We start from the raw sequence: 26,852 nt of genomic DNA, 5'->3' as shown, positions 1-26,852 counted from the left end.
TACAACCTGAGTCCAGCTCCAAGATAAGGGAAAATGTAAAAAGTATAAATTTTACTTTTAATTTTATAACTGCAAGTCCTGGTATTCCTAGAAGTAGAGTTGTCAGATTGATAGGCAAATTAATAATATAGAATTAATTGACCACATATTTGACCATGGTCAAATATTCCATGAAGGCATGAAGGCTTCACAGATTGCTGAAGCCCAATCCTAAATTGAGTTGGAGCAGGCAGGCCGGCTGGATCCAGAGCAGGGCCGGGTTGTAGTGCAACTCTGAGTAAGGTGCATTTTCCTCTTACCCCATGTTGAGCAGCAGCTACCTCTGTGGGGCTAACTCAAATATGTGCCATCTAAAGTGGTGGTGCAGATCTGAGCAGCCCAGCGTAAGGACAGGACGCTCAGGAAAGAAATTAGGATCCGGCCTCAGTGCCAGGTTCTGATTCTGCCCCCCTCCCAGGCCCAGTCCTCCCACCAGCCCACTGGCCCACCTACCATCCAACCTCCCTCCACCCCAGACTACCCTCCCATCACCCTCCTCGAACCCCTGTGTCAGCCAAGGCCAGCCGGTGCAAAGTTACCAGATGCTGGCACTCAAGATTGGATTCAACCTCTGGAGGCTGGCCCACATCCATACATCGGCCTTCCTCCTCCCACAGTGGTGCAGAAGTGTCTTATGGCACTTTTGAAACACCCAGAAACCAGCACAGTGCTGGTCTAGGGTGCCGTTTGGATTGTGCCCTCAGTTTGCTGCCTACTCAACACCACTGCCTTTAAAAACTGGTGCTTGTTTGTTTTAATAGTTACTGCTACTTTCTTTTAAATGTCCAGTGTTTTTTTAAAAATTGCTTAACTGTTGGCTTGCCTTAGTATTCTAGGGAAAAATTCAAATAACTGTTCACAGAATTGTTCATATTTATATAACACTGTAAGAAGTTACAATCAATTATTTCAAATTTCTTAAGAGTTAACTGCTATTGTGAAACAATGACTGTAAATTTGCTTTTGTAATTCGCACTAATACCAAACCTGATGCTGATTAAATTCTCTGTTGTACCATTTTAATAAAGGTAATGTTTAAAAATATATGACCACCGTTTGGCCAGCCAATTGACCAAATATTTTTTATCAAACAAATAATTACATTTATTCATTATTTTTCATTTGTTGCATTTTTCATTATTTAAAAAGGAACTACTTACAAAGCTACATCTGATGTTTCAAAACATTTTTAAAGCTTACCAAACATGTCTAGAAATTATTTGCACAAAATACCAGTGTTTACTATAACTGTGATTTTTATATTAAATTCTGTACCATAACAAATGTCATTGTCACAGAATTGCCATAGTATTGGTTTTGAAGAACTAGCATGTTTGCCATCCCTTTAGCTTTTCCCTGTAGCACAGCCGCAGTGCTGACGGAATACACAGCGGTGCATACATGAGTTAATAAATGTGCTATGGCTAGGTTCTTCCCCACTCCTCTACCCGAGAACGTGGCGAACCCATTATGAATAGGCTATAAATCATTTAAACAAGTTAATTATGTGTTCAGAAAGATGAATCAACTAACCATTTATCATTTCAAATCATTTTTAAGACAACTGAAGAGCTAAGCTTATTGAGAATAGAGTGGCTAAAGAGCAGGATCATTAAATGTTAGCAACAACTGCAGCAGAAATTCACACATGCACGTATACACAGCAATACCTATTTCATCCAGTAACAAGTTAGTAATTTTTTTAAAAAACACACAGTTACCTCTGGTAGATGGCACAATGAATTCAAAACAAAAACAAAAAAGCAATGGATCCAAAGTTTTCGCTCCATGAACAGAAGGCATTTCTGTTCATAGGAGGAGAGCTCCACTCATGGAAGAGGACCTTCAGAGCCAAAACTCTGTATCCAATCCATTGTTAAGTTCTAGGCCACTGTATCTTTTAAAGACTGCAGGTAGAAAACGTCAAAGATATCTGTTTCTGCATAACACAGAAAACTGCCTTATACAGATTCAGACCACTGGCCCATTTAGTATAGAGACAATACTGAGCTGACAGGCAGCAGCTCTCCAGAGTTCGGGCTGGGATTTTTTTCAGCCCAGTTAAAGATGACAGGGATTGCAACTGAAACCTACTGCATGCAAAGCAGGTGCTCTACCACTGAGATACAGCCCCTTGCTTAAAATACTTGAAAAGGTTTTGGAATTGCAGTAAAGTTAGGATCAGCATAATTGAAGCCAGAATACCATTAGAATGCAAAATATACACAAGTCTACCTCTCTCTGAAGTCCTTTAGACCGCCTTGGATTCTGGTGAGTTGGAGGGGAAAAGGAGGGATTAAAAAACCCTAAGAAACGCAGTACTATATACAGGACATGAAAATATATACCTTTACCAATATTTAATTCAACAAAATGAAGGCGAATTGTCTTAAAAGTCAACATTGCCTTAAGACTGTGGTTCTCAAAGTGGTGGTTTGTGCCCCGCCATTGGAATGTAAAAGGATCACTTTCCCCTTAAGGGGAGTGACCTATAAGTGGGTGCCCCAATGGCACCGCAGTGATCACAGCGCCACAGGCACCCAGGCACATTTAAACATACCTGGACTATGCAGCCTCCCAGAGGGTCCTGGAGGCTTGCAGCCCACTTCGCGAACTTCCCCTCTGCTGCAGTGGGTTCCGATTGGCAGTCGGAGCCCACTTCCAGTTTTGGAGACTCCGCGCTCTGGAGCTCCAACTGCAAACCAGAAGTGGAATCCGACTGCAGATTGGTGCCCACTGCAGTGGAGGGGAGGCTTGCGGAAGGAGTTCCAAGCCTTCAGAATCCTCTGGGAGGCTGCACAGTCCCCCCAGGTATGTTTATACGTGCCTGGGTGCCTGCAGTGCCATGACTGCTGTGGTGCTGTTGGGACATCCCTCCCATCCCAGTCCCCACCCCTACAAGCACTTATCCCAGGTTATCAGACTACCTGAGTGTTTGAGAACCATTGCCTTAAGAGATCTGGAACTGTTATAATAATTCACAAGGAGACTTTACCCTTACCTGAGAAGTAGCTATGCCTTCAGAGCTTGTACTTGCAGGTGGTTCCCTTCTCACTTCTGGAGCCGTTTCTGGTACTCTTACACGTACATAGTTAATAAAGTGACGCATGTTACACACCAAATTACTCCCTGGAAACCAACTATCATGGCAATGTTCTTGTCCTCCGATGGAATCCTGGGGCATCAATAATTACAAAAAGAAAACCCTAAAAACACTGTCAGCATAGCAATCCACACAAATAATGAAGCATTGAGCTTTACATTCTCAAATACACTCGGAAAAAACAACCAGTATCAACCTGGAAAAATGGCAGAATAAAGTAACCATAAAGGTGAAATGTACACTTAAGGTGTACATTTCACACTCAAGGAGCCATAAAAGTGAAATGTACACTTTTATAAAGGTGAAATGTTCAGCTCAGTCTCCAATCCTGTACAGGCATCCGCCGCTTAACAACCTTCCGCTCAACAACGGACTGCATATATGACGGTAGTCAAATCACAATAAAGAGGCTCTTAATGAGGCAGTCAAGACTTCCATAGCCTGCAGCAGAGTGTCTGTTTACACAACAAAGAGGCCCTTAATGCAAAGAAGAGGCAATCTCTCCAGTAGCCTGTATAGTCAGCTAGTTTCTGGCAGGGAGTGTCTGTTTACACAACAAAGGCACTACATTGGGTTGAATGTTTGCTTAACAACCTAATCACATAACAGGGACAGGAAAAAATATCCCCGTCACTAAGTGGCGCATACCTATACTTGGAAACTAGCCTCACTATAACCAGAGGAGCTTATTCCCCACACACTGGTGTACAGGACTGTAGTCTTGCATTTATAGCACTTTTCCTCATACCCTAATGTAGCATGAGGTATATACTATGTCAATATACAGGGTGACCCAAAAGTAGGTGGACAATAAATTATAACATTTATTCCACCTACTGTTCACCTACTTTTGGGTCACCCTGTACTTTTCATCAGCCATACAACAGTATTTTTATCCCCATATTGCAAAAAGTGAGGTGAGGCTGAGACACAACTGCTTGCCTAAGGCCACCAAATAAGTTCATGACTGATGCAAGACTTGAATCTAGATATCAATTTGTGTTTTAACTGCCACACTAGTTTTCCAAGGCTGCAATCCTAGACACACCTATTTGGAAGTATGCCCCATTGAACTCAATAGGATTTACTTCTGAGGGGACACATTTAGAAATATACAGTAACAGAATCACTCTTCTGAGCCCACACAACTGAAAAATTTGCAATACACTTATCTCTTCTTTTTGTTCTTATATCTCTCTCCCTCAGTGAAGCCTGCTAGAGGGAAGGCAGGCAGATCGCTAACAGAAGCCAGGCATAAGTGCAGATCACTGATAGAAGTGATGCTTCTATTGGGTTGTATCCCCTCTCCCCTTCCATGGCACCATAATGAGGGAAACCAGGAACACACGATGAGCAGACTGAAGTGATATGACATGATGCAGTTCTGTTAGTGTCTTCTCCAAAAGGATACACAGGCATGCCCCCATATCCACCGGGGTTCCACTCGGTAGTTACCTGAAGCCGAAGATATGGATGAACACCTACCCCCCACCCTTTGGAGCCAAGGGGAAATCCACTCCCCTCGCCTCTGGAGGGTCAACTGAGCCCAGTAGATGTCAAACACATCCAGGCTAAGACTGAGCTCTAGAGCTCAAAACATGTGACTCAGTTTCATGAAGGAATCTGAAGTTACATTTTTAATGCTTTATAAGGCATTAGGAGGTCCGGGGAAGCCTCTACTACTTACATTTTTAATCTGAGTGAAGAAGTGAGTGATACTAACTGACTAAAAATATCCCACATCTATGAATGCTAGAAATTCTGCTAAAATGGTAAAAGACCCTCTGAAAACAAATTTACAGCACAATCCTAAACATGTTTACTCGGCAGTAAGTTCCACTGTAATCAAAGAGACTTACACCTAGGAAATTGTATACAGCAACAATGGGTCCCAACCCAAAGCAAGACAAAAATCAAAACAAAGCTCTAAAAAATTATATTTTATATATAAATATATAAAATACAGAATATACACAACATGCTGAAAGGTATAAAAATGCAACACTTACTTCTTCATCAGACTCTTGCTCTGATGAGTTCTCCAGCCCCAGTTCAATCAAATATAAAACCATGCATAGGACATGTTCCGACAGGTTTTGATGGTCCATCAATATCTAAAACAAAAGTAAATTTTTCCCCATTGAAAACATTCTGCAACAAACAATAAAAGAAGCCTTTAATTTTTCTTTGAAAAGTTTCCAGCTGCCATGCATACCTTGGCTTTATAGATATTATGCAGCACAATAATGACACACAATTTTTAAGAGATTCAAAAACCTTTTTAAAGTACTAAACAGATGTTTTGAGATTCTAAAATTCTAAAAAAATATTTTTTTTAAATCGGAAATGCTTTATTCTTTTTTCTTCCCAAATTTTCATATCTTCAAAAAAATAAACACAGACTATTTTGACTACATTTCATAAAACATGTGAAGCTGCCTTATGGAGACTCAGATCATCTCTACAATAGAACTATCTACCCTGACTTGGAGAGGCTCCCTTGTCCCTGCCCTAAATGGAAATGCTAGGGATTGAATCTGGGATCTTCTGAAAGCAAAGCAGGTGCTCTACTACTAAGCTACAGTTGCTACTTTCCTGGGACTAAGTCCCAATTAACGCAATGGGACTAACTTTGGAGCAGACATGCAGAGTGGCACTGTAAGGACCAAATCCTGAACTCCGTCAGCACCAAGTGCCAGCGCTGGGTGTTGCAAACATGCCGTAAGGCATGTCCGCAGCACCTGGAGAGGACAAGTCGCCAGCACTGAGTCAGCGCCAAGCCTCAGCGCTGCATGGCGGGCTGGCCACTGTTCCAGCAGTGCTCTGCTCCATTCCACTCCGCTGGATCCTGAACTCCATGTCAGGCCATAAGGCCTGACAAGTAGTCTCTCAAGTCTGCACCAGCAAAATAGCCCCATTGCTGGGCTTGGGGCTGTTCCTGGGGGAAGAGGCAAAAGTCCCCTTCCCCCGAAGAGACCTCCGGTGCCCTTGATAGTGTTGCTGGGTGCAGTGGCAGCTGTTCTAGTGCTGCTGCACCCAGCAGAGCTGCCAGCTTTAGGATTGGGCTGTGAGTCTCTCAAAAAGGAAAATGGATGTTCTGACTGTTTAACAACTATAGAAAAGAGAGAAAAACTCTTTTGTGAAGAATTAAATATTCAGAATCCCCAAAGATGTAACTAGAACACTTTCAACTAGAACTAGAACTGCTGAAATGCAAAAGATTTCATTCTAAAGAGATGCCACAAGACACTTGGTTATTTTCAGATTCAAGTCACACAAACACAAAAATCTGACATTAAAACTACAAATACTGTAGATACTCACATATAGTATGTGAAATTTTTGCCAAGCTCCAATTCTCACTTTGCCTTATCTCTGGGTCAATCACAGGGCAAAGACTTTCAACTCTGAAAAGTTTGGCTTCTCAAGCGGCGCAGGCAGACAGGCACCAAGTTTCTCAAGCAGCAGGCAAGCACAGTTCCTTAGAAGCAATTTGTTAACCTTTTATGCTCCTTCCTTCTGCTGCAGCCTGGTTCTGCTTTGCAAATGCTTGCAAATACCAGGTTTATCATGAATAACAGGTTGGGAACCAGGTTGCAATACCAATCATGAATACCAGGTTGGGAACCACAGTTTTACTGGTATGTTGTTCACTTACTCTGATAGTGCTTACAAAAAGATGACGAAGATCAGAATTTAAAAAGAATAAAAATGTATCTTATGATCTTTTACTATGTTTTTAATAAAACAGAGACTACAGTTCTTAGGTAACAATTAGTGGTGGGTTATTTTTCAGGATCTGGCCTCAAGTAAAATCAGACAAAACTATAGTCAGACACCCCCCTAAGTTTAACCCCCGACTTATCCGGGGGTCATAGCAAATTCCATGATTGTTGGCTCAAAACCTGCCCTTGACTTATCTGTGGGATCGACTTATAGGCGAGTGTCTGCCTGCCCCCTTCAAAAAAAAACAGAGACAAAGAACCACTCTCTAAACAAAAGGTATCTATTAACATTTCACAAACTTCAAGGAAGAATACTTAATTCAAGAGTCAAAGTCTGATTTTGTTCAGCAGTACCTTGTAGAGGAGAGTGAACAACACAATGTGCAATGTTTTGCAGTGCAAGAGCCTCATGAGCCCTTTGTAGCTTGGGTGCAAATGTGTTCTTTTCTTGTATGGAGGCCAGGGGTTTCCATGAAATTTTCCACTCTGCTTTAAACTGTAAAAAAGGGTTGCAGAAGAGAGACAGACAAAGTAAAATACTACAAAGATAAGAGAACTAAGGGCCCAATCCTATCCAACTTTCTAGTGCCAGTGGAGCCACAATGTAGCCTTGAAGAAAGAAAACATGTGTTCCTTTATCTGGAGGAGGCCTCCATGTTCCCCCCCCCCCTGCAGGATGCAGTGCATGCCCCACTGACATGGCTACACCGGTGCTGGAAAATTGGATGGGATTTGGCCCCAAGACATACCAGCCTCTTTTTGTTTTCTAGCACTTAAAGAAATAGTTGAGCAAATTCAGAATTTAAAAATTATTATGTTAGACATGCACTGTTGAGAGTATGCAACAAATATAAAAATAGGTTTTATAAAAAAATACCATTAGCTTTCTTTGGTTGTTGTATAGGTTTGACAGAAGCTTCATTATTAAATAGAAATTTAATAGTTTTTACACAAGCGGAACATAGGATGAAAAGAGGAGTTATTAGAGGAAGGATTTAGTTCCCAGTGGTTTCCACAAAAGCAAAAAATACTGGACTTTGATACACCAGCAAATGCAATTGATACTCAAGGTAAATCTGCAAATGAAACCAGAAGCTTTTCTTTTGGGAATACTTGATGATTGGATTCAGAAGTGGGTAAAGATATTGGACTTAGCTGAAATGGATAAACTTACAATTTTTCTGAAAGAGAAAAGACTTTTGGACAATTGGAAATCATTCATGGACTTCCTGCACACAAAGGGGAAAATTGGTCTCATGAATTATGGATTCGATGATTAGATAACTGATATAGAGTTAAAATATTTTGTCAAAAATAAAATAAGCAATAAATAATTGATAGAGAGAAAAAAGAAAAATGTTTTTTTTGAATAATTTGAGAAAGTATTTTAGAAATAACCAATAGATTGTTTAAGATATAATACTTAATGTTATATGATTTTGTAGAATAAAGTAATTTTGATTTAGAACTTTGCACTTGCTACATAAATTTCAATATCTGTTTTTATTTTTATTTGTTTTTTCTCGTCTGTCTGCTCTATGTTTTAGACTTGCTAACTATGGTATTGTATGTTCAAGGTTTTCTGAGTTTGCGTTTGTTAATTTTTGTTGTCTTAAAGTAAAAAAACAAAAAAAAAGAAATACAGTTGGTCTCTGCTTCACACTGGGCTCACATGATGGACTCTCCATGGTAAAGCAAGGCTCACTATATATTATTTGCTGTACAAAGAGCTTATGATTCCCACAAACATAATCATGTGAGAGATAAGAGAGGTCAATTAGTGACTGCAAGCAGTTGGTAGCAACTCAGTTAATAGCAGCATTTTTAACACTGTAGATGTATGTGTATAGAGGGAAGAATTTAGGAGAAGGTAAAAGACAACAAACAGAGACTACAGTTCTTAGACAACAAACTTTTGAAGTAGGTGGAAGGTCCTTATCTGGCCTCTGTGATAAATGGAATTTATGGAATTTAAATAGCAACACTATCAGTTGCTGAGCTTCCAAGTGACACATCAGCAAAAGCGGCATTGCTGAAAGGGCGGTACTGGAAGAGACCAGTTATGTGGTGGTGATAAGACAGCTCAATGAAAGTGTCAACCAAGTGTGTGGCAGCTGTGAAGGAGGCTTATTCCATGAAAAGAATCACTAAATAGGGATTGAAAACAAAACTGTCAATATTATCATGCCATTGTACAAATTGATGGTAAGGCCATATCTGAAGTGTTTTGTCCAATTCTGGTTGCCACATCTCAAAAAGGATATAGCAGAACTGGAAATGATACAGAAGAGAACGACTAAAGTGATTCATGGGCTGGGGTACCTCCCTTATGAGAAAAGGTAACAATGTTTGGGGCTCTTCAGTTTAGAAAGACGATATCTTAGGGGGAAAATGATTTTGAGACATATAGAATTATGCATGGGGTGGACAGAGAAAATTTTTTTTCCCTCTTGCACAATACCAAAAACAGGGGACATCCACTAAAATTGACTGGCAGGAGAGATAGAACAGACAAAATTAAGCACATAATCTGTGCAATTCCTTGCCAAAGATGTTGTGATGGCACCTGACCTAAAGGCTTCTAGAAGGGGATCGGATAGCTTTATAAAAGTTCATCACAGGTTGCAAGCTATAAGGACTATATGCAACCTACAGGTTTTAGAAGTAGCCTATCTCTGGATGCCAGATTCAAGGGAGTGGCAACAGAATATGGGCATCTTTTTGTCTTGTATGCCCCCAGAGGCAACTAGTGGACCATTGTGAGATACAAGAAACTGGACTAGATTGGTCCTTGGATCCAGTAGGGTTCTTTTTATGTTCTTATATGAATGAAGAATAACTACAAATCTGAAGATGGACATTTCCAACTAAAATCATCTTTAGAACAGTTCTTAAAGATGCAAGACTTGGGGAGAAAACAAAGAAGAAAAGTAACACAAAAGGTTGACTTCCAATTTGTTTTACATGGCCTCAAGGAACACATTATTCAATTCACTTAAAAAATGAAAAGGTTATGTGTTTGTTCAGGATGGCAGGTAATACATCATTTTGACATGTCACTTCAGGAAATCAAACCAGTAAAACTGTAAGTTTCATAGAATCTATACTAGTGAAAAGCATGTAAGTACTTCAGCCTCACACACAATTCAAGCAGGATGACTAATAATTTCTTTTAAGTGAGCAACATGTTATATTCACTCTTCAAGTCACTTTGAAGCCACATAAGTACCCATAGGTTTACAATTAAATGTCTTGGTAATGATCTGTGAAACTGAACCATGTAATTTCAAAATTTCAAACAGCGTTAGTGAACATATTCCTAGATGTCAGAACTAGATGTACTAGCCTACTAAGTACTAAGCCCCTACTAATTGGGTAAGAGGCATTTTTTCAAGTGGGTGTTCCTTTTTTTAGCAGGGGAAGAGTAACTGGCCCATCTCACCCCAGCAATGTCTGTTCTGGTGGCTGTCTGCTGGTATTCTTTTGCATCTTTTTAGATTGTGAGCCCTTTTGGGACAGGGAGCCATTTGGTTATTTGATTTTTCTCTGTAAACCGCTTTGTGAACTTTTAGTTGAAAAGCGGTATATAAATACTGTTAATAATTAATAATAATAATAATAGAAGTAATCAGAATGCAAGGTGACATAAGCTGAAAGCGAACTGAGTCTTCCCAGACTAACTGAGGCAGCATGTATCATTTTCATCTCCTTTAATGTATATTTACACAAACTGTGTTTCCCAGGCTGTATCCCAGAAACAGTTCACACCATATGGATTCATTGATTACACTCCACTTCTGGAGTTTAATGTAGGAAGGAGAGTCTTGCATCCAAGAAACACTCCAGTAACAGGGCTCCAGCCCTTTTTCAAGGCAGATATGCTGGCAGGGAAGGGATCCGGGTTGCTGTATTAAGCAGCAGTTGTCAGCTGTCCTTGCCATTCACCAAATCACATAATTGTGGTGTTCTTTCCTGATGAGCATTTCATATCTTCCAAGGGCAGCATACCGAGCAGAGGGACAAGGAGGGATAGTTTGTCACTTCATCTCCTGGATGGCAAACTGGGTGGCGTGAACACAATTACTATAATGTTGCAAGCTTTGATCTTATGTTTACATTAATCAGCCTCCTTTCCCAAAAACTATCCAAAGCATATATGATGCAATACATAACAAATCATAAACTAGACTGGAAAAGAACAGAGTTATAAAATCAAACCAATTTACAGCCCAAAGTTCTAGCTAAAGAAGAAATTCTCTATCTCCCTTTCTAATAGCTTTGATGCCCCTCCACAAAGTCAGTGGTCCAGTTTGTATCCTCATCAATCTGACATCTTCAACTAGTGAGACAGAAAGCTGAGCCTTCCCTGCTGCTCTTAAATAATGGGGGTCAGGCCATACAGGCAAAAGACATTCCTGAAGATTAGCAGATTAATTGGTGATGGACAATTTTAATGAGCGAGTTTGAACTGTGGGCATCCATTGTTTTCTGAGGCTATTTCTGTTTTGCTATTTTACTGTGATCGGAAATGAAAAATGAAAATCTTAGCAACAAGTGAGAGCTTTTGTTTTGTATTTATACATCCCTAACTATTTCAGTGAAGTACTGTACTTAGACTTTGATCAGATCCAAGTATCAGATCTAAGGGTTTAATCCCTTGGCTGACTTGATCTGGTTAAATGGTTGTTATTGTTAAACTAAGTATTTTAAATCAGAGGACATCCCCACTGTATTTGCCAGTTAATACACTATATGTATCATCCATTATATCCACTATATTTATCATCTTGGCACTCTCATCCCGTCTGCACTCCAAAATAACAAATTTCATAACATGCTTCTTGGACTTACTGTTAACATACTCTGTTTAAAGACGCTTCATAGTAGCATTATGTAATGTAGTATTAAGAATGCAGGTGGAGCCTTTTTATGCGCATGAGTTCTGTTCTCTAACCCGCCATGATTAGGAAAAACGCTTTGCGCTAAATCAGACGCGGAAATGACGTGTTTTACACGAATTGCATAGACTTACGCAAATACGCTGTAGCCTGACACATGGGGATAGAAGGAAATAAGGCAGCTGTTCTCAATTGCCCCCCCTCCGCTCCGTACTCAGCCCTCCCCATTGCCAGATGTCCCCGCTTCTTTCACAGGTGGGATGCTGAGCTTTTAAGACTCCAGTCCTATGCATTTCTACTGAGAAGTGGGGCTTACTCCCAGCAAAGTGTGGAGAGGATTGTAGCCTCAGTCCTATGCCTACCAACTCAAAAGTAAATCCCATTTTAGTCAAGGGGGTTTACTCCCAGCAAAGTGTGGAGAGGACTGTAGCCCGAGAGCCCAGTTCTATGCCTGCCTACTCAGAAGTAAGTCCCATTCTAGTCAATGGGGCGTACTCCCAGGAAAGTGTGGATCAGATTGTAGCCTAAATCTCATGCTTTGGCTTGCTGGGAAGACTTGCTTGCTGGGCTGTTTTGTGTGTGTAGGCTGGAGAACAGAGAGCCTGCACCACCTCAGTATGAAGTGAGTCCAAACACTCCCTGGGTTTTTTAAAGCAATCCCCTCTGTTACTACCGCAGCACCTGCCTGTGTGTGAGAGAGAGAGAGAGAGAGAGTGAGTGAGTGAGTGCTCCACCTTGCTGCAAGTGCTCTTGCTACAGAGGTTCCCCCCCTTTCCTCTAATCAGCCTCTTTGCTGGCTCAGGGGCTCCAGGAGTCTTACTGTTCCTTCGCAAGGGGAACCTCTTCCATGGCTCCAGAGCTATTTCCCTGCCTAGGCGAGTCGGAGCCTTTTTGCAGTGTTTTGGGCTGCCTAAACGGAAGCAGACACCATCGAAGGGCAAAGGAGGCAAAGGTGTGTGTGACTTTGAATTCCCCCCCACCTGCGTTGAGTTAAATCTGCAGATAAAAAATCCATGGATATATAGTTTGCACCTGTAGTCAACTTACAATGCTGTGTATCGGTCCATTGCAGATTGTACATCTCTGCGATAAACAGTCCGAAGAATTACCATGACTGGATCAAACTCCTTATCCCAGACTTCAGCTATGGTTAAAAAGATGGAATATATTTATTGATACATTAACCTTTTTTAAGTTAATATTTTGTGTCACAGGCTCCTGTGTTTTTAGCAGCAAACAGTTTACTTCTATTTTATTCTTACAAGCACATACCACCATCATTACAACTTTTTTTAAAACACATGATTACTAGCCAATACACTTTGTTTGCTCTCAAACATTTCACGTTTTCTGTATTTTTGAAAACAGGATGATGAACAGGTTTTTTTTCCCCCAAAGAGTGACTGGGGATAGAGGAGGATTCCAGGCAAGAAATAAAATTAAAAGCATAGAACAACCATTTTCAATCACTGGCTTACTGGTACCATGGCATACTGGTGTGTGGCCAATAGTCCTCAGGTGTGCCATGGGAATTTGGGAGAGGGTAATTTATCAAGAGGACCAATGGGAGATGTGAGCCCCGCACTGACAGCACACTGTGCCTTGTCAATTGTCAAAAAACGGACGGTGTGCCTTGGCCATTTTAGTGCCTTGCCAGTGTGCCGTGAGATGAAAAAGGTTGAAAATCACTGGCATAGAATGATAAATTTAAAACCAAACTGGAGTATGTCCATACTAACAATTAATGCCAATTTATAAACCCCAGGTACATGTGTTGTACCCTAGTATTCATATAATGATAACCTACCTTTAGGAGTATACATTCCTTGCTGCATGGAGCCCCCAGGTTCAAACACAGGAGCTTTAAAATCAGCTACAGCTGACAACATTGATTCAAAGCTTAAGCTTCCAGGAATAATACCACTTTTAGGATTAGGATTTTCTGGAATGTGCTCCTTGTGTTAAGGTAACCAACAATCATTGCCAAAATCCTTTCAACAACTACGTTCTTCAGCAAGCACTCTATTTAGTTGCTACTCTTTTCAACTAGAAATAATCACTTTAGTTTTACATGTCTTCCAAAGGCCTGAAAACAGTTTGGAATTCAGCAATTGCTTTATTTCACCACAAGAGGTCTCTATTTTTCAATAAATCCTGTTCAAACATTTAATTACTTTCTTAACTGTGGCATATAATTCCTATTAACATTTTATTACTCTTTTAGCTATGCACATGAAAATTAGGAGATTCACAATCTAATTCTTATTCCTGATCATATATCTGGGAAAACTAGAAACTTAAATATTCTGAAAAATGAGACCACTGTATGAAATACAAAGTGTTGATTAGCTTAAGAACATAATTTCATACAACATAGAAGTGACATTACTAATCCCTCTTAATCCACATTGCACTGAATGCATTAGAGCATGGAAGAAACTACAGCGACCCAAAGGCCTACAGACTTTGAAGATTCAACTACAGGTCATGTCTTGTTATCCACTGGGGTTCTGTTCCAGAACCTCAGTGACTTAAAAAAATCAGTGGATACCAAATCAGTAGAAATAGCTTTAAAGACCCACTTCCAGGTTTCTTGCTCCTCCATTGCCACCCCAGAATGCAGTGGTATAGACACTATACCGTATTCATTCACTAGATGGGGTGAATAATAGAATCTAATGGAATGAAACTATAAATATTTAACAGCGCAAAGATAGGAAATGGGATTTGGGTCCTTTTTTCCCTTTTTACAAGGCATTTAAAGGTAGTCCCCATTATTAGTGGTGAGTCGAATCAGTGGATGCAGAATCAGTGGATACTGAGGTAATTTTTCACTTTCCATTAGCATCAGAGAAACAATCTTATTTCACATCTTTACATTTGGAAGATCCCACTGTGCCATGACCCAATTGGGGCGCAGGGCAGTTTGAAGCATACTCACAGATTCAAATCCTATCTACTTACATTAGAAACCAAAGGTGACCAAAGAGGGCAATGATGCTTTGCATTCCTAGGCTACAGGTGGAAAAACTAACATGATCTTCTTTTTGCCAGCTCAGTGTCATATTAAAGAGAACATTCAAGATTCATTGCAAACTTAATGTGTCATGTTTCATAGGAAAAAAGTTAAGCAATTGTATTCAACCGGAGTTCAAAATATTATCATCAATCAAGTTACTTGCTGTGCACCAAACAAAAGCATGTTGCAGCAATCCAATTAATCATACACCAAAAATAGATTTCAGATATCCAAAGGATATGAGGTCCAGTAGCGAACTATGAGTCCGGTCGTTCATGCAGAGCTGAGCTACCATTTCTGCTCTCAGAATCTCATCATCAGTCATTCCTATGGCAATTGAAAGTGAGATTAACTATAACACATAACATAGTTTAAGATAAAAACTTGAGCTTGCTTAGAAGCTCATTCAGTTACACATTATGAATGCAGAAAACTTCACATTGAATTATTTTTATTAGATTATAAATCTACAGAGAATCTACAAGAATTTAGTAGACTGGGATTCAGAACTGAATGTTCAATCTATTTAAAATTGTCTTCACTGGTACATTATTATCCCTCCTGCAGGGTCAGCCAAGCCATAAGGAAACAGTAGCTGTCACTCCAAGTCACAGAGACCACTACACTTTCTTCATACATGATGTTCCTATTCCCTGCTGCTTTTCCTTTTAGAATTCAGGGAACAGGAAGAGGAAAGGATATGACAGCAGCTGGCTCACCCCAAATAATGGCATATGTCACACTTCGTCAGGTACCAAGAGAACTTGGACAAGCCCTGGCCTCTCGGTACATGCTTCTAGAAAGAGAGTCTTGAAGACAAGCTTATGAGAGCTTTCTCCAATTTTATAATGCATTGAATAAGACAATAAGATAACAAATAGGCCTGGACAGTGTAGTGGTTTGGGAGCTGAACTTAGACCTGGAAGAGGCAGGTTCAAATCCGTGCTCAGCCAGGAAACTTCCTGGATGACCCTGGGCAAGTCTCTCTCTCTCTCTCTCTCTCTCTCTCTCTCTCAGCCTCACCTACTTCACAGGGTTGTTGTGAGGACAAAAAGAAGGGAAGGAAGTATATACAGCACCCTGATCTCCTTGGAGAAGGGCAGTATAAAAATGTGAAAATAAAGCAGTGAAATAGCCTGATGTAAAGTTTTACCACAGAAGATCACTCCAGTTTAAGGAAGTAATAAGAATGGGGCTGTGGCTTTCCTGACTCATTCGTGCATTGTGGTTTAGCAAAATAATTTTCCGATGGTAGAATTCTGGCTAACAGGAAAGCAATAAAAGTTAAGAAGGTATTAACCTCATGAAGGTTTGCACAAGTTTTAGAATTTCAGTGAATTGCATGGAACTTCAAAAAAAAGTTTGTCAAAATATGGAATTCCGAGTTTGTCAAAACCCTGTAAAACTGAAGTTAGAAAAGAAGCAACCTAAAGACTACAGATAAGCAATGTGCCTACGGAATCACTGTGTAAGGACTGCAGAAGTTTAACCAACTCAGCAACCTCCCCTACCCAGGTTGCTGGAGGGCCCTGCGGCAAAGCACTGGGCTTCGCCTCACCCCAAATAGCACATATATTCTGCTAATAAGGCAGGTCAAGGTTCTCAGGAACTGTGGTGCATGTCGGCACCAACGACATGGGCAAGTGTAGCTGGGAGGTCCTGGAGGCCAAATTTAGGCTTTTAGGCAGGAAGCTGAAAGCCAGGACCTCAAAGGTAGCGTTCTCTGAAGTGCTACCTGTTCCACACGCAGGGCCAGCTAGGCAGGCGGAGATCAGGGGTCTCAATGCGTGGATGAGACGGTGGTGTAGGGAGGAGGGGTTTAGATTCGTTAGGCACTGGGGAACGTTTTGGGACAAGCGGGGCCTGTACAAGAGGGACGGGCTCCATTTGAACCAGAATGGAACCAGACTGCTGGCGCATAACATTAAAAAGGTGGCAGAGCAGCTTTTAAACTGATCCCTGGGGGAAGGCCGACAGGAGCCGAGGGGCATCCGGTTCGGGACTCCTCATCCCTATGGGATGAGGATGGGGAGGTTAGAGAACAAGACAAAGGCAGGGTAGGAGAAGAAATTGGGAAAGGTAGGGAGATGGGATGTGATAGACGGTTTGGCACAATGAGAGGATGCGGGGACAAAGGAGCGAATAAGCAGCCCATCCTGGGGCATTCCGTGTATAAATGCTTTTATGCGAATGCCCGAAGTCTACGAGCAAAGGTGGGAGAACTGGAATGTCTGGTGACAAGGGAAAATATTGACATAGTGGGCATAACGGAAACCTGGTGGAATGCGGAGAATCAGTGGGATACCGCAATCCCGGGCTATAAACTCTACAGGAGGGACAGGCAGGGGCGTGTTGGAGGTGGGGTGGCCCTTTATGTTAAGGAAGGGATAGAATCCAGCAAAGTAGAGATTGAAGGTGGGTCCGACTCCACCGTAGAATCTCTGTGGGTTAAATTACCAGGCTTGAGCAGCGATGTAATACTGGGGGTGTGCTATCGTCCTCCAGACCAGAAATCTGATGGGGACCTTGAAATGAGGAAACAGATCAGGGAGGTGACAAGGAAGGACAGGGTTGTAATCATGGGGGACTTCAATTATCCTCATATTGACTGGGTCAATTTGTGTTCTGGTCACGATAAGGAAACCGGATTTCTTGACGTGCTAAATGACTGTGGCTTAGATCAGCTAGTCACGGAGCCCACCAGAGGACAGGTGACTCTGGATTTAATTTTGTGCGGTACGCAGGACCTGGTTAGAGATGTAAACGTTACTGAGCCATTGGGGAACAGTGATCATGCTGCGATCCGTTTTGACGTGCACGTTGGGGGAAGAATACCAGGCAAATCTCTAACAAAAACCCTTGACTTCCGACGGGCGGACTTCCCTCAAATGAGGAGGCTGGTTAGAAGGAGGTTGAAAGGGAGGGTAAAAAGAGTCCAGTCTCTCCAGAGTGCATGGAGGCTGCTTAAAACAACAGTAATAGAGGCCCAGCAGAGGTGTATACCGCAAAGAAAGAAGGGTTCCACTAAATCCAGGAGAGTGCCCGCATGGCTAACCAGCCAAGTTAGAGAGGCTGTGAAGGGCAAGGAAGCTTCCTTCCGTAAATGGAAGTCTTGCCCTAATGAAGAGAATAAAAAGGAACATAAACTGTGGCAAAAGAAATGTAAGAAGGTGATAGGGGAGGCCAAGCGAGACTATGAGGAACGCATGGCCAGCAACATTAAGGGGAATAATAAAAGCTTCTGCAAATATGTTAGAAGCAGGAAACCCGCCAGAGAAGCGGTTGGCCCTCTGGATGGTGAGGGAGGGAAAGGGGAGATAAAAGGAGACTTAGAGATGGCAGAGAAATTAAATGAGTTCTTTGCATCTGTCTTCACGGCAGAAGACCTCGGGCAGATACCGCTGCCCGAACGGCCCCTCCTAACCGAGGAGTTAAGTCAGATAGAGGTTAAAAGAGAAGATGTTTCAGACCTCATTGATAAATTAAAGATCAATAAGTCACCGGGCCCTGATGGCATACACCCAAGGGTTATTAAGGAATTGAAGAATGAAGTTGCAGATCTCTTGACTAAGGTATGCAACTTGTCCCTCAAAACGGCCACGGTACCAGAAGATTGGAGGATAGCAAATGTCACGCCTATTTTTAAAAAGGGAAAGAGGGGGGACCCGGGAAACTATAGGCCGGTCAGCCTAACATCTATACCGGGTAAGATGGTGGAATGCCTCATCAAAGATAGGATCTCAAAACACATAGACGAACAGGCCTTGCTGAGGGAGAGTCAGCATGGCTTCTGTAAGGGTAAGTCTTGCCTCACAAACCTTATAGAATTCTTTGAAAAGGTCAACAGGCATGTGGATGCGGGAGAACCCATGGACATTATATATCTGGACTTTCAGAAGGCGTTTGACACGGTCCCTCACCAAAGGCTACTGAAAAAACTCCACAGTCAGGGAATTAGAGGACAGGTCCTCTCCTGGATTGAGAACTGGTTGGAGGCCAGGAAGCAGAGAGTGGGTGTCAATGGGCAATTTTCACAATGGAGAGAGGTGAAAAGCGGTGTGCCCCAAGGATCTGTCCTGGGACCGGTGCTTTTCAACCTCTTCATAAATGACCTGGAGACAGGGTTGAGCAGTGAAGTGGCTAAGTTTGCAGATGACACCAAACTTTTCCGAGTGGTAAAGACCAGAAGTGATTGTGAGGAGCTCCAGAAGGATCTCTCCAGACTGGCAGAATGGGCAGCAAAATGGCAGATGCGCTTCAATGTCAGTAAGTGTAAAGTCATGCACATTGGGGCAAAAAATCAAAACTTTAGATATAGGCTGATGGGTTCTGAGCTGTCTGTGACAGATCAGGAGAGAGATCTTGGGGTGGTGGTGGACAGGTCGATGAAAGTGTCGACCCAATGTGCGGCAGCAGTGAAGAAGGCCAATTCTATGCTTGGGATCATTAGGAAGGGTATTGAGAACAAAACGGTTAGTATTATAATGCCGTTGTACAAATCTATGGTAAGGCCACACCTGGAGTATTGTGTCCAGTTCTGGTCGCCGCATCTCAAAAAAGACATAGTGGAAATGGAAAAGGTGCAAAAGAGAGCGACTAAGATGATTACGGGGCTGGGGCACCTTCCTTATGAGGAAAGGCTACGGCGTTTGGGCCTCTTCAGCCTAGAAAAGAGACGCTTGAGGGGGGACATGATTGAGACATACAAAATTATGCAGGGGATGGACAGAGTGGATAGGGAGATGCTCTTTACACTCTCACGTAATACCAGAACCAGGGGACATCCACTAAAATTGAGTGTTGGGCGGGTTAGGACAGACAAAAGAAAATATTTCTTTACTCAGCGCGTGGTCGGTCTGTGGAACTCCTTGCCACAGGATGTGGTGCTGGCGTCTAGCCTAGACGCCTTTAAAAGGGGATTGGACGAGTTTCTGGAGGAAAAATCCATTATGGGGTACAAGCCATGATGTGTATGCGCAACCTCCTGATTTTAGGAATGGGTTAAGTCAGAATGCCAGATGTAGGGGAGAGCACCAGGATGAGGTCTCTTGTTATCTGGTGTGCTCCCTGGGGCATTTGGTGGGCCGCTGTGAGATACAGGAAGCTGGACTAGATGGGCCTATGGCCTGATCCAGTGGGGCTGTTCTTATGTTCTTATGTTCTTATAATGCATGTTAGCAATTTAGGTGGCAGATCAGCTTGGACCACTCTTGATCTTACCTAAGTGCAAGCGGAGACTTAAGAGAATCACAAGAAATGTTAAGGCGCCTTCTAACATTGACCTTTCATGCTCTGAATCCAGCACTGTATTCTGATGTTGTGAAGCCATTGTTAAGAGGTCTACCACCTTGAACCTACAGGAGAGAAAGAAAGTATGGAGAATCTATTATTGTTAACTTCATAAGAGAGACAGAGAGCACACACTCATGAGGTTGCCAGACACTGACCTAGCAAGAACTAACCTGACAAAAGCATCTTAGCTCTGAACAATGCATCCGCATCATAGACCCTTATGACAAGCTCTTCTACAATATTTGAGGCACATTACAAGGCTTAGGTCTTAAAAGTTTAACAAAAAAAAAATCACCCTTTCATTTGAAAGTACAGTTGTCACCCACAACTAGCTGTGCTTGCCTAATGATTCTCACTCCAGTAGCTTCACGTTTCTCTATGCAGCTGTCCCATCGGCTGCCAAAAAACAAAGGCTGCAATACTTTCTTGCTCCCTCTCTCTTCCAATTCAAAAAGTATTTGTGCTTGTGTACTTACTCACATGTCTGCCAGGAGAGGAAGTACCCCTGAAACCAGACAACAATCTAGTTTCCGCAGCCCTTAACCACACTATTACAATATAGTTGCCCTCAGTCATCACTGTCATTCCTTCACCCCACAAGCCATAACATGGGAGGAGGAGACACACCACCTCTGTAGTGCAGAACTGCATTTTTCCAGTGAGGGAAACATAACACAGCTGTGCATTGGTACTATCGGTGTCTTTTCCTTCCTAGCATTAAGTCTAAAGAGAGGAGAGACGCATGCACACACAAATACAAGAGCTACAGGCACTAATGGCACAATCCTAACCTTGACTTGTGTCAGCGCCAGCTCCTGAGTGCAGAGCAAATTTGCACCAACTCGGGAGCTGGTCGTGCTGGTACAAGGATGTGTGCCAACCTGTTGCTGCCAGATCCCATTCCTGCGCCACCTGAGCAAGGTAAGTTTGCACCTGGCGGTACAAGGGGTGGAAGATGGTGGTTGGAGGGCATTCTGGGGGTGGGGAGGGGGGATTTCTGGTCCGGCGTGCCCCAGCCCAATAATCATCTTAGTCACTCTCTTTTGCACCTTTTCCATTTCCACTATGTCCTTTTTGAGATGAGGCTACCAGGACTGGACACCATACTCCAGGTGTGGCCTTACCATCGATTTGTACAATGGCATTATAATTTTAGCTGTTTTGTTCTCAATACCTTTTCTAATGATCCCAAGCATAGAATTGGCCTTTTTCACTGCCGCCGCACACTGGGTTGACACTTTCATCGACTTGTCCACCACCACCCCAAGATCTCTCTCCTGATCTCCAGATCTGATCTAATCTGTCCAGCAGCCTCCCAACCTGCACTGGGTACAGGCCATTGAGACCTGGTTGTACCAGTGCAGTTTATGATTCGGCTGTAAAGCTCTCCATTCTGGTCCTAACACAGCTAAAAGACATACAAAAAAGCAGGAGTGCTGTTGTGTTCACTTATTTGAGCCTGGAAACGAAGCAGCATAATTGGGGAGCAGAGAATGCAGACAGTTTTGTACTCCTCTTTTCACCCAAGGACTGAACTGTAGGATGTACTATAGACATTTCTCATGTCTACAGGGAAAACCAAAATCATGTAATATGTTTGTTGTCACTTTCCTAAAGCCTTTGACATATGTAGATCAGAGAGGTGATTGTCAAAATGCTGACCTGCAATCTCCCAAATATACACATTTGTTTACTGAATATGCAATGGAGTACTTGTTTTTTTAGACAAATACAGACTCTTACCTTTCAAAGACAGAGGAAATAAAATAATCTGGGTCAAGTCTAGAAGCACAGACCTGTTTATCAAAAAAGCACATATATATATGCATGTTAGGTAAAGAGTAGTAATTATCTACTAACACAGGGCAGATAAAGTCACAGAACATACCGACCTACCTGTAACAGATAAATGTCAGGATCAATCATGGAATTACAAAAGTGCGACTGCACATAAGTCATGGCTTGTCCTTTAATCTGCAGGCCATTCCTTACCCACATATTACTATGTATTTCAGAGAGGCTTGCCTGCCAAAAAAAAACACACACACAGAGAAAGTTGACTCAGGTTTATATTTTCTGCTTTGAGGAATTACCATCAAACATGTAACCTGTCTGTAGTTTAGCATGCCCTTTTTGTCTCCTCAGTTCTAAAACCGAGAACTCATTTTATATTGAATTTACTGCACAGCTTATGTAGAATACCTCAGTCAGTGCTGCTATATTAAACTTTCAAGTCACTGCTAAACCTACGTGACAAATTTAACATTTAATTCTGTTCTCTGACTTTCACCAATAGTTAGAATATAGAGAAAATGTCAGACATGTCAAAGGCCCTGACTGTTTTAGTACAACCAATGTAGAGGTGTTACATGGCATTTCTGCAACCTACATCTTTCTGAGTTGTACAATATTTTTGGCAGTCATATCACCCAAATAACTTGCCAACACATTCATTATTCAAAATGGGATTACTGAATTTTTCCAAACTATTGCACTTGAGAACACAGTAGAATAAACTGAAGATAATTAAAGCATTGTTACACAGGAATGGAACAAATCTTTATAGCTAGAATAAATGAATGACAGACACATATGTATGTATGTTCTTATCACTCATTTACACATTCAGCAGCAAGTCTACTGTCTCTATTGCGGAAAAAAGCATTTGAAGGGACATCGGACACTTTGAAAGTTCTGACTCAAGGTGCTTGCCCTGTGACGGATATTTCACACATCACAAAAAAAGTTTATAGTACAATCAAAAAGAAACAAACACACACACACTTGTCAAGTTACCTGAATCTGAAGCGGATGAACCATTAATTTCATCAACATCTCCTGGTCTGGAAGAAGCGAATCCAGATCTAGTTCTTGGCATTTAACAGCCTACAACCAAATTATGATAGAATTTTACCACAGCATGGAACAAAGTTACATAAAAAATATAAATTTTCTCCCAAGAAAAATCATTGACCTACCTTACTCAAAAACATAGCATAGTAACGATGCAGAGGCAGATGAAAAGTGACCTGATTAGGAGTAGGCTGAAATGAAAACAAAGATTATTTTGTTATTTAAAATAAGCAATTCCACATATGTACTATTAAACCCACTCTTATTTTCTCTGCTCTTGCAGAAGGACCCTGAGAACCGTGGTTGCAACATCCACAGGCTCACAAGAATTTCTGCCTCCACTCCATGGCTTCTGAGGCACATGCCATCCTATTATAGTTGCTCAAAATACTTAAAAAAGAAAACCTCCACAAAATAGATGGGCTTTTTGGAATAGTCTTTTATCCTGTACAGGGACTCGTAGTTGGGATGCAAAATCCAAAGAACTCTAATGCATAAATGGTAATAGTAGTCTGGTAGTCTGTCATTGTACCTGGATGACCACGGAATCTCTCTCTATGAAAGCTAGTTTCCAACATTCCGTCCCATTCTCACTCAGCCAAGAAACAGAACTGAGGATAGGCTATGCAGACAGGAAGGCATTTGGGTTGTTTTTTTTTAACTGGCTAGGGTTACCAAGGATAGAAAATGTGTTTAGCTGCCTAGGTGCATGATGGTACCTTTAATTTTTTCCTAAGAGAATAATGGCAATTCATCAGGAGGGAAAATCCAAAATACTGAGGAGACTTGCTATAAGGATGAAATCTATCCTCTACCACTAAAATTGGGGGACGTGGCTTTAAATTAACAAGGACACAAAATTAACAATTCCCTGGCACCAATGAAAGTGGATACACAAGTGCATGAAATGGACTGTTCACATAAGAATCTTCTAAAAGGTTATAGTGCACAAAAGGAGCCTCTCTGTGCACACACCCCGTCTCTCATGACAAGCATTTTGCAGCTACTGCTTTTCATATTCCAATAACTGCAATTTTCACTTAGAATAAAAAGTTCATTTTAGGCCACAAACACACATAAAGTTTAAAAAGACAGTGCAAGGCATAGGCTAATCATCACTTCCCAAATGTAGCTACACGAGCAAATCAAATTCCTCACATGCCCAGCCTTTACAAGTACAGAAAAGTGCCAAAGAACATGAAAGGAAACAGTCAAGTCAGCATTTCTGCGCTGCTAGTAAAAAGTAGGAAATCAGACCTTTGCAGCTTAAAAGAACATTCTCACATTTTAATCACAATAGGTATAAAAAAAGACACTTCCGAATTTTAGTATGGATCCCATCCTGATACCAGAATGACGTTAAATACATTAGATACACACACCTCATCCACAAAGTTGATTGCATCAAACCAATCTTGAAGTGCTTCCAGGCAGTATCTAACAACATTTCGTGTGTACTCTTGAGTCTCCTAAAACAGGATATAAACGAAATCTCATCAGTTAAAACATATAACTAATCTCATGTGAGAGTAGAGCTCCTTTTCAAAAGTACCATTTAGAATGGAGTAGTCTCTATTAAATATGAACTAAACATGCAAAGAGCTTCAACACTGCACCATTAAGATTTGCTCAGATGAAATTAACAGGCCTGATTTGGCAGACAGCAAAACATACCCTACCAAGAGACAGCTCATCAATATGGCATGAACACTTAGAGGAATTTGAGCCTGGTGATTTATTTCGTGGCTCCTGGAATTATACATAGGAATGGGCCTTAGATTTTCATGCAGCACTCCCTGCTCCCCCACTAAGGGAAGAAGTTAACAAGTGGACCAGGAGATCCCTTGTTTATTTGAATGAAGGATCTCCTATGTGCTATGAATCAGAATCTGCTTTGCAAACCATGTATGCTCTCCTGTCTGCAAACTGTCTTCTCTTCATGGGAAGGGATTCAGGGGATGGCATCTAGGGCCTCTTTCCAGTTTCAATCTACATTCAATCCCAAGAACATGCTGCTCTTTGTAGATTTTTTTTTTTTTAATTACAGCTATCAATGTACCTTCCAGGGCAGCTAACACCACCACTAAAACCATTTTACATAATCAAACAAAATCAATAAATAGTATAATAAAAAAACATCAGTAAGAAAAAAGATAAAGATAAGATAAAAAAAAGATAAAATCACAGAATAAAAGAACAGACTCAGCTGACATTTTAAAAGGCCTGTGAAAACAAAGATATTCTTCTGATGCTGAAAACAGTTTGAGTCAGCACTAGTCACATCACTCTGGAAAAAGCACTCCTTAGATGGAGCACCACAACCAAGAAGGTCCTGTCTCCAGTCACCACCCAAATGACTTCAGGAGGCAAGGGTACCCAGAGAACAACCTCCATAGGGAAACATAGTGCATGGAGTGGAACACAGAAGAAAGCAATCCTTCAAATACCATGCCACACAACACTCTGCTGGTAGGCACCAGCACTTTGAATGGCGCTCAGAAATTATCCAGGAGCCACTGAGCTTTTTTTAAAAACAGTTTAAAAGGTTTTATAAACCAATCCTAGTTAGCAGTCTAGCAACTGTATTCTGAACAATGTGAAGTTTCTTAAGGATCTTCAAAGACAGTCACACAATATATAGCACAGTACAGCTACATAACTCAGAGGTTAATAGTACATGGACAGCTGTGGACAGGTGACCTTTGTTCAGGAAGGGCCACAGGTACTGCATCAGCTGAACCTGGAAGAAGGTGCTGCATTTCATAGAGACCACTTAGGCCTTCAGTGACAAAGCTGGATCAAGCAGCTCTCCCAAGAGGCAAACCTGGTCGTTCAGAATTGCAACCCCATCTGGAACAGGCTAAATATCACATTAAATAATTCTTGTTTTTTCAGTAAAATTCCTTTGACTTTATACTGCCCAACTGCACAAAAATTGGCATAAAAAACTTAAGGATATTCAATTTTAGAAAACCATACAACTCTCATGTAACTTAATTGTATTAGTTCAGAATTTCACCTTTTGCCATCCTCAAAAGTATAATACAAGGGATTGTGCCATATGTTCTAATAAAGCAAAAACTGTAAATAGAAAATGCCAGAATAGTATGAATAATAGGAAAGACAATACTAGCACCTACGGCAAAGGAGGGTAATGCCATCTTTAATTGATTCACCCTGGCTGGTGCACAGATTTTGCTGACCCCAGTGAATGCACGAAGGACAAAGGTGCATTTTGAAATACTTGGATCAAGTATTACTTGATCAAGTAATACTTGAATAACTTCTGATTTTGAAATACTTGGATCAAGACACTTGGAAAAAGCACAGGAGTGCTATAGCACCATATCCACACTACAGGTTACAGCCTTTTCATAATCTGCCTTTTTGCTACTGACTTTCCTATAGATCAAAGCTGTATGGTTGTCTGTAGGGAATAGTTACTGTTGCCATAATCTTACACTTCTGAGTTCAGTTTTTCTACAGTTGCATCTTACTGATGAATGTCCTTTTGTCCAGTTATTTAAACCAAATGAGTTGGGGATCATCAAAGACTGCAAGAATATTATAACAACTGTAGGTATTCAAGTTGGTAAATATGCAAAAGTCAAAAGCCACATTCTGCTAATACCTTTATTAAGAATAATCAAAATGAAACATAATTTGGCATAATAGGCTTTGGCACGTGTATCACATAGCACATCCTTCTATTAGTAAATGTTCTTATCATCAAACCATCATCAATCACTGAACAAACAGAGTAGAAAAAAAAAGCTCAACTCACCCTGACTTTGCAGTGTGATAGTAGCCCCCACATTGGCTGGGCACAGGCCTCAAGTTCAGCAGCAAAAGCAGCATAATAAGTTTGGGATTCAAACTCAACATGCTCATTAAGTTCTCTCTTGTTTAAATTCATACCTTAG

The 26,852-nt window shown here is 41.3% G+C and overlaps 1 protein-coding gene across 6 annotated transcripts in view; it reads right to left on the bottom strand.

Annotated features, from left to right (window-relative positions):
* UBR3 (ubiquitin protein ligase E3 component n-recognin 3) overlaps window positions 1–26,852 on the bottom strand; it is a 133,435-nt gene that overhangs the window by 77,328 nt on the left and 29,255 nt on the right. For 2 of the 6 annotated variants that reach the window (XM_066612165.1, XM_066612167.1), the window contains exons 9-22: window positions 26,714–26,847; window positions 24,312–24,398; window positions 23,055–23,120; window positions 22,873–22,962; window positions 21,973–22,101; window positions 21,820–21,872; window positions 20,005–20,138; window positions 15,027–15,111; window positions 13,573–13,715; window positions 12,813–12,909; window positions 7,222–7,363; window positions 5,152–5,256; window positions 3,041–3,223; window positions 2,275–2,307 (exon numbers count right to left, since the gene is read on the bottom strand). In XM_066612165.1, the coding sequence (XP_066468262.1) occupies window positions 2,275–2,307; window positions 3,041–3,223; window positions 5,152–5,256; window positions 7,222–7,363; window positions 12,813–12,909; window positions 13,573–13,715; window positions 15,027–15,111; window positions 20,005–20,138; window positions 21,820–21,872; window positions 21,973–22,101; window positions 22,873–22,962; window positions 23,055–23,120; window positions 24,312–24,398; window positions 26,714–26,847 (1,481 nt within the window). The remainder of the gene's footprint in view (window positions 1–2,274; window positions 2,308–3,040; window positions 3,224–5,151; window positions 5,257–7,221; window positions 7,364–12,812; window positions 12,910–13,572; window positions 13,716–15,026; window positions 15,112–20,004; window positions 20,139–21,819; window positions 21,873–21,972; window positions 22,102–22,872; window positions 22,963–23,054; window positions 23,121–24,311; window positions 24,399–26,713; window positions 26,848–26,852) is intronic. The other 4 variants (XM_066612171.1, XM_066612169.1, XM_066612166.1 and 1 more) reach the window with 3 other exon arrangements.

This window comes from Tiliqua scincoides, chromosome 1, assembly GCF_035046505.1.
Source record: "Tiliqua scincoides isolate rTilSci1 chromosome 1, rTilSci1.hap2, whole genome shotgun sequence".
Lineage (NCBI taxonomy): Eukaryota > Metazoa > Chordata > Lepidosauria > Squamata > Scincidae > Tiliqua > Tiliqua scincoides.
The sequence above is the reverse complement of the archived record's forward strand: the minus strand, read 5'-3'. Positions and strand labels throughout refer to the sequence as shown.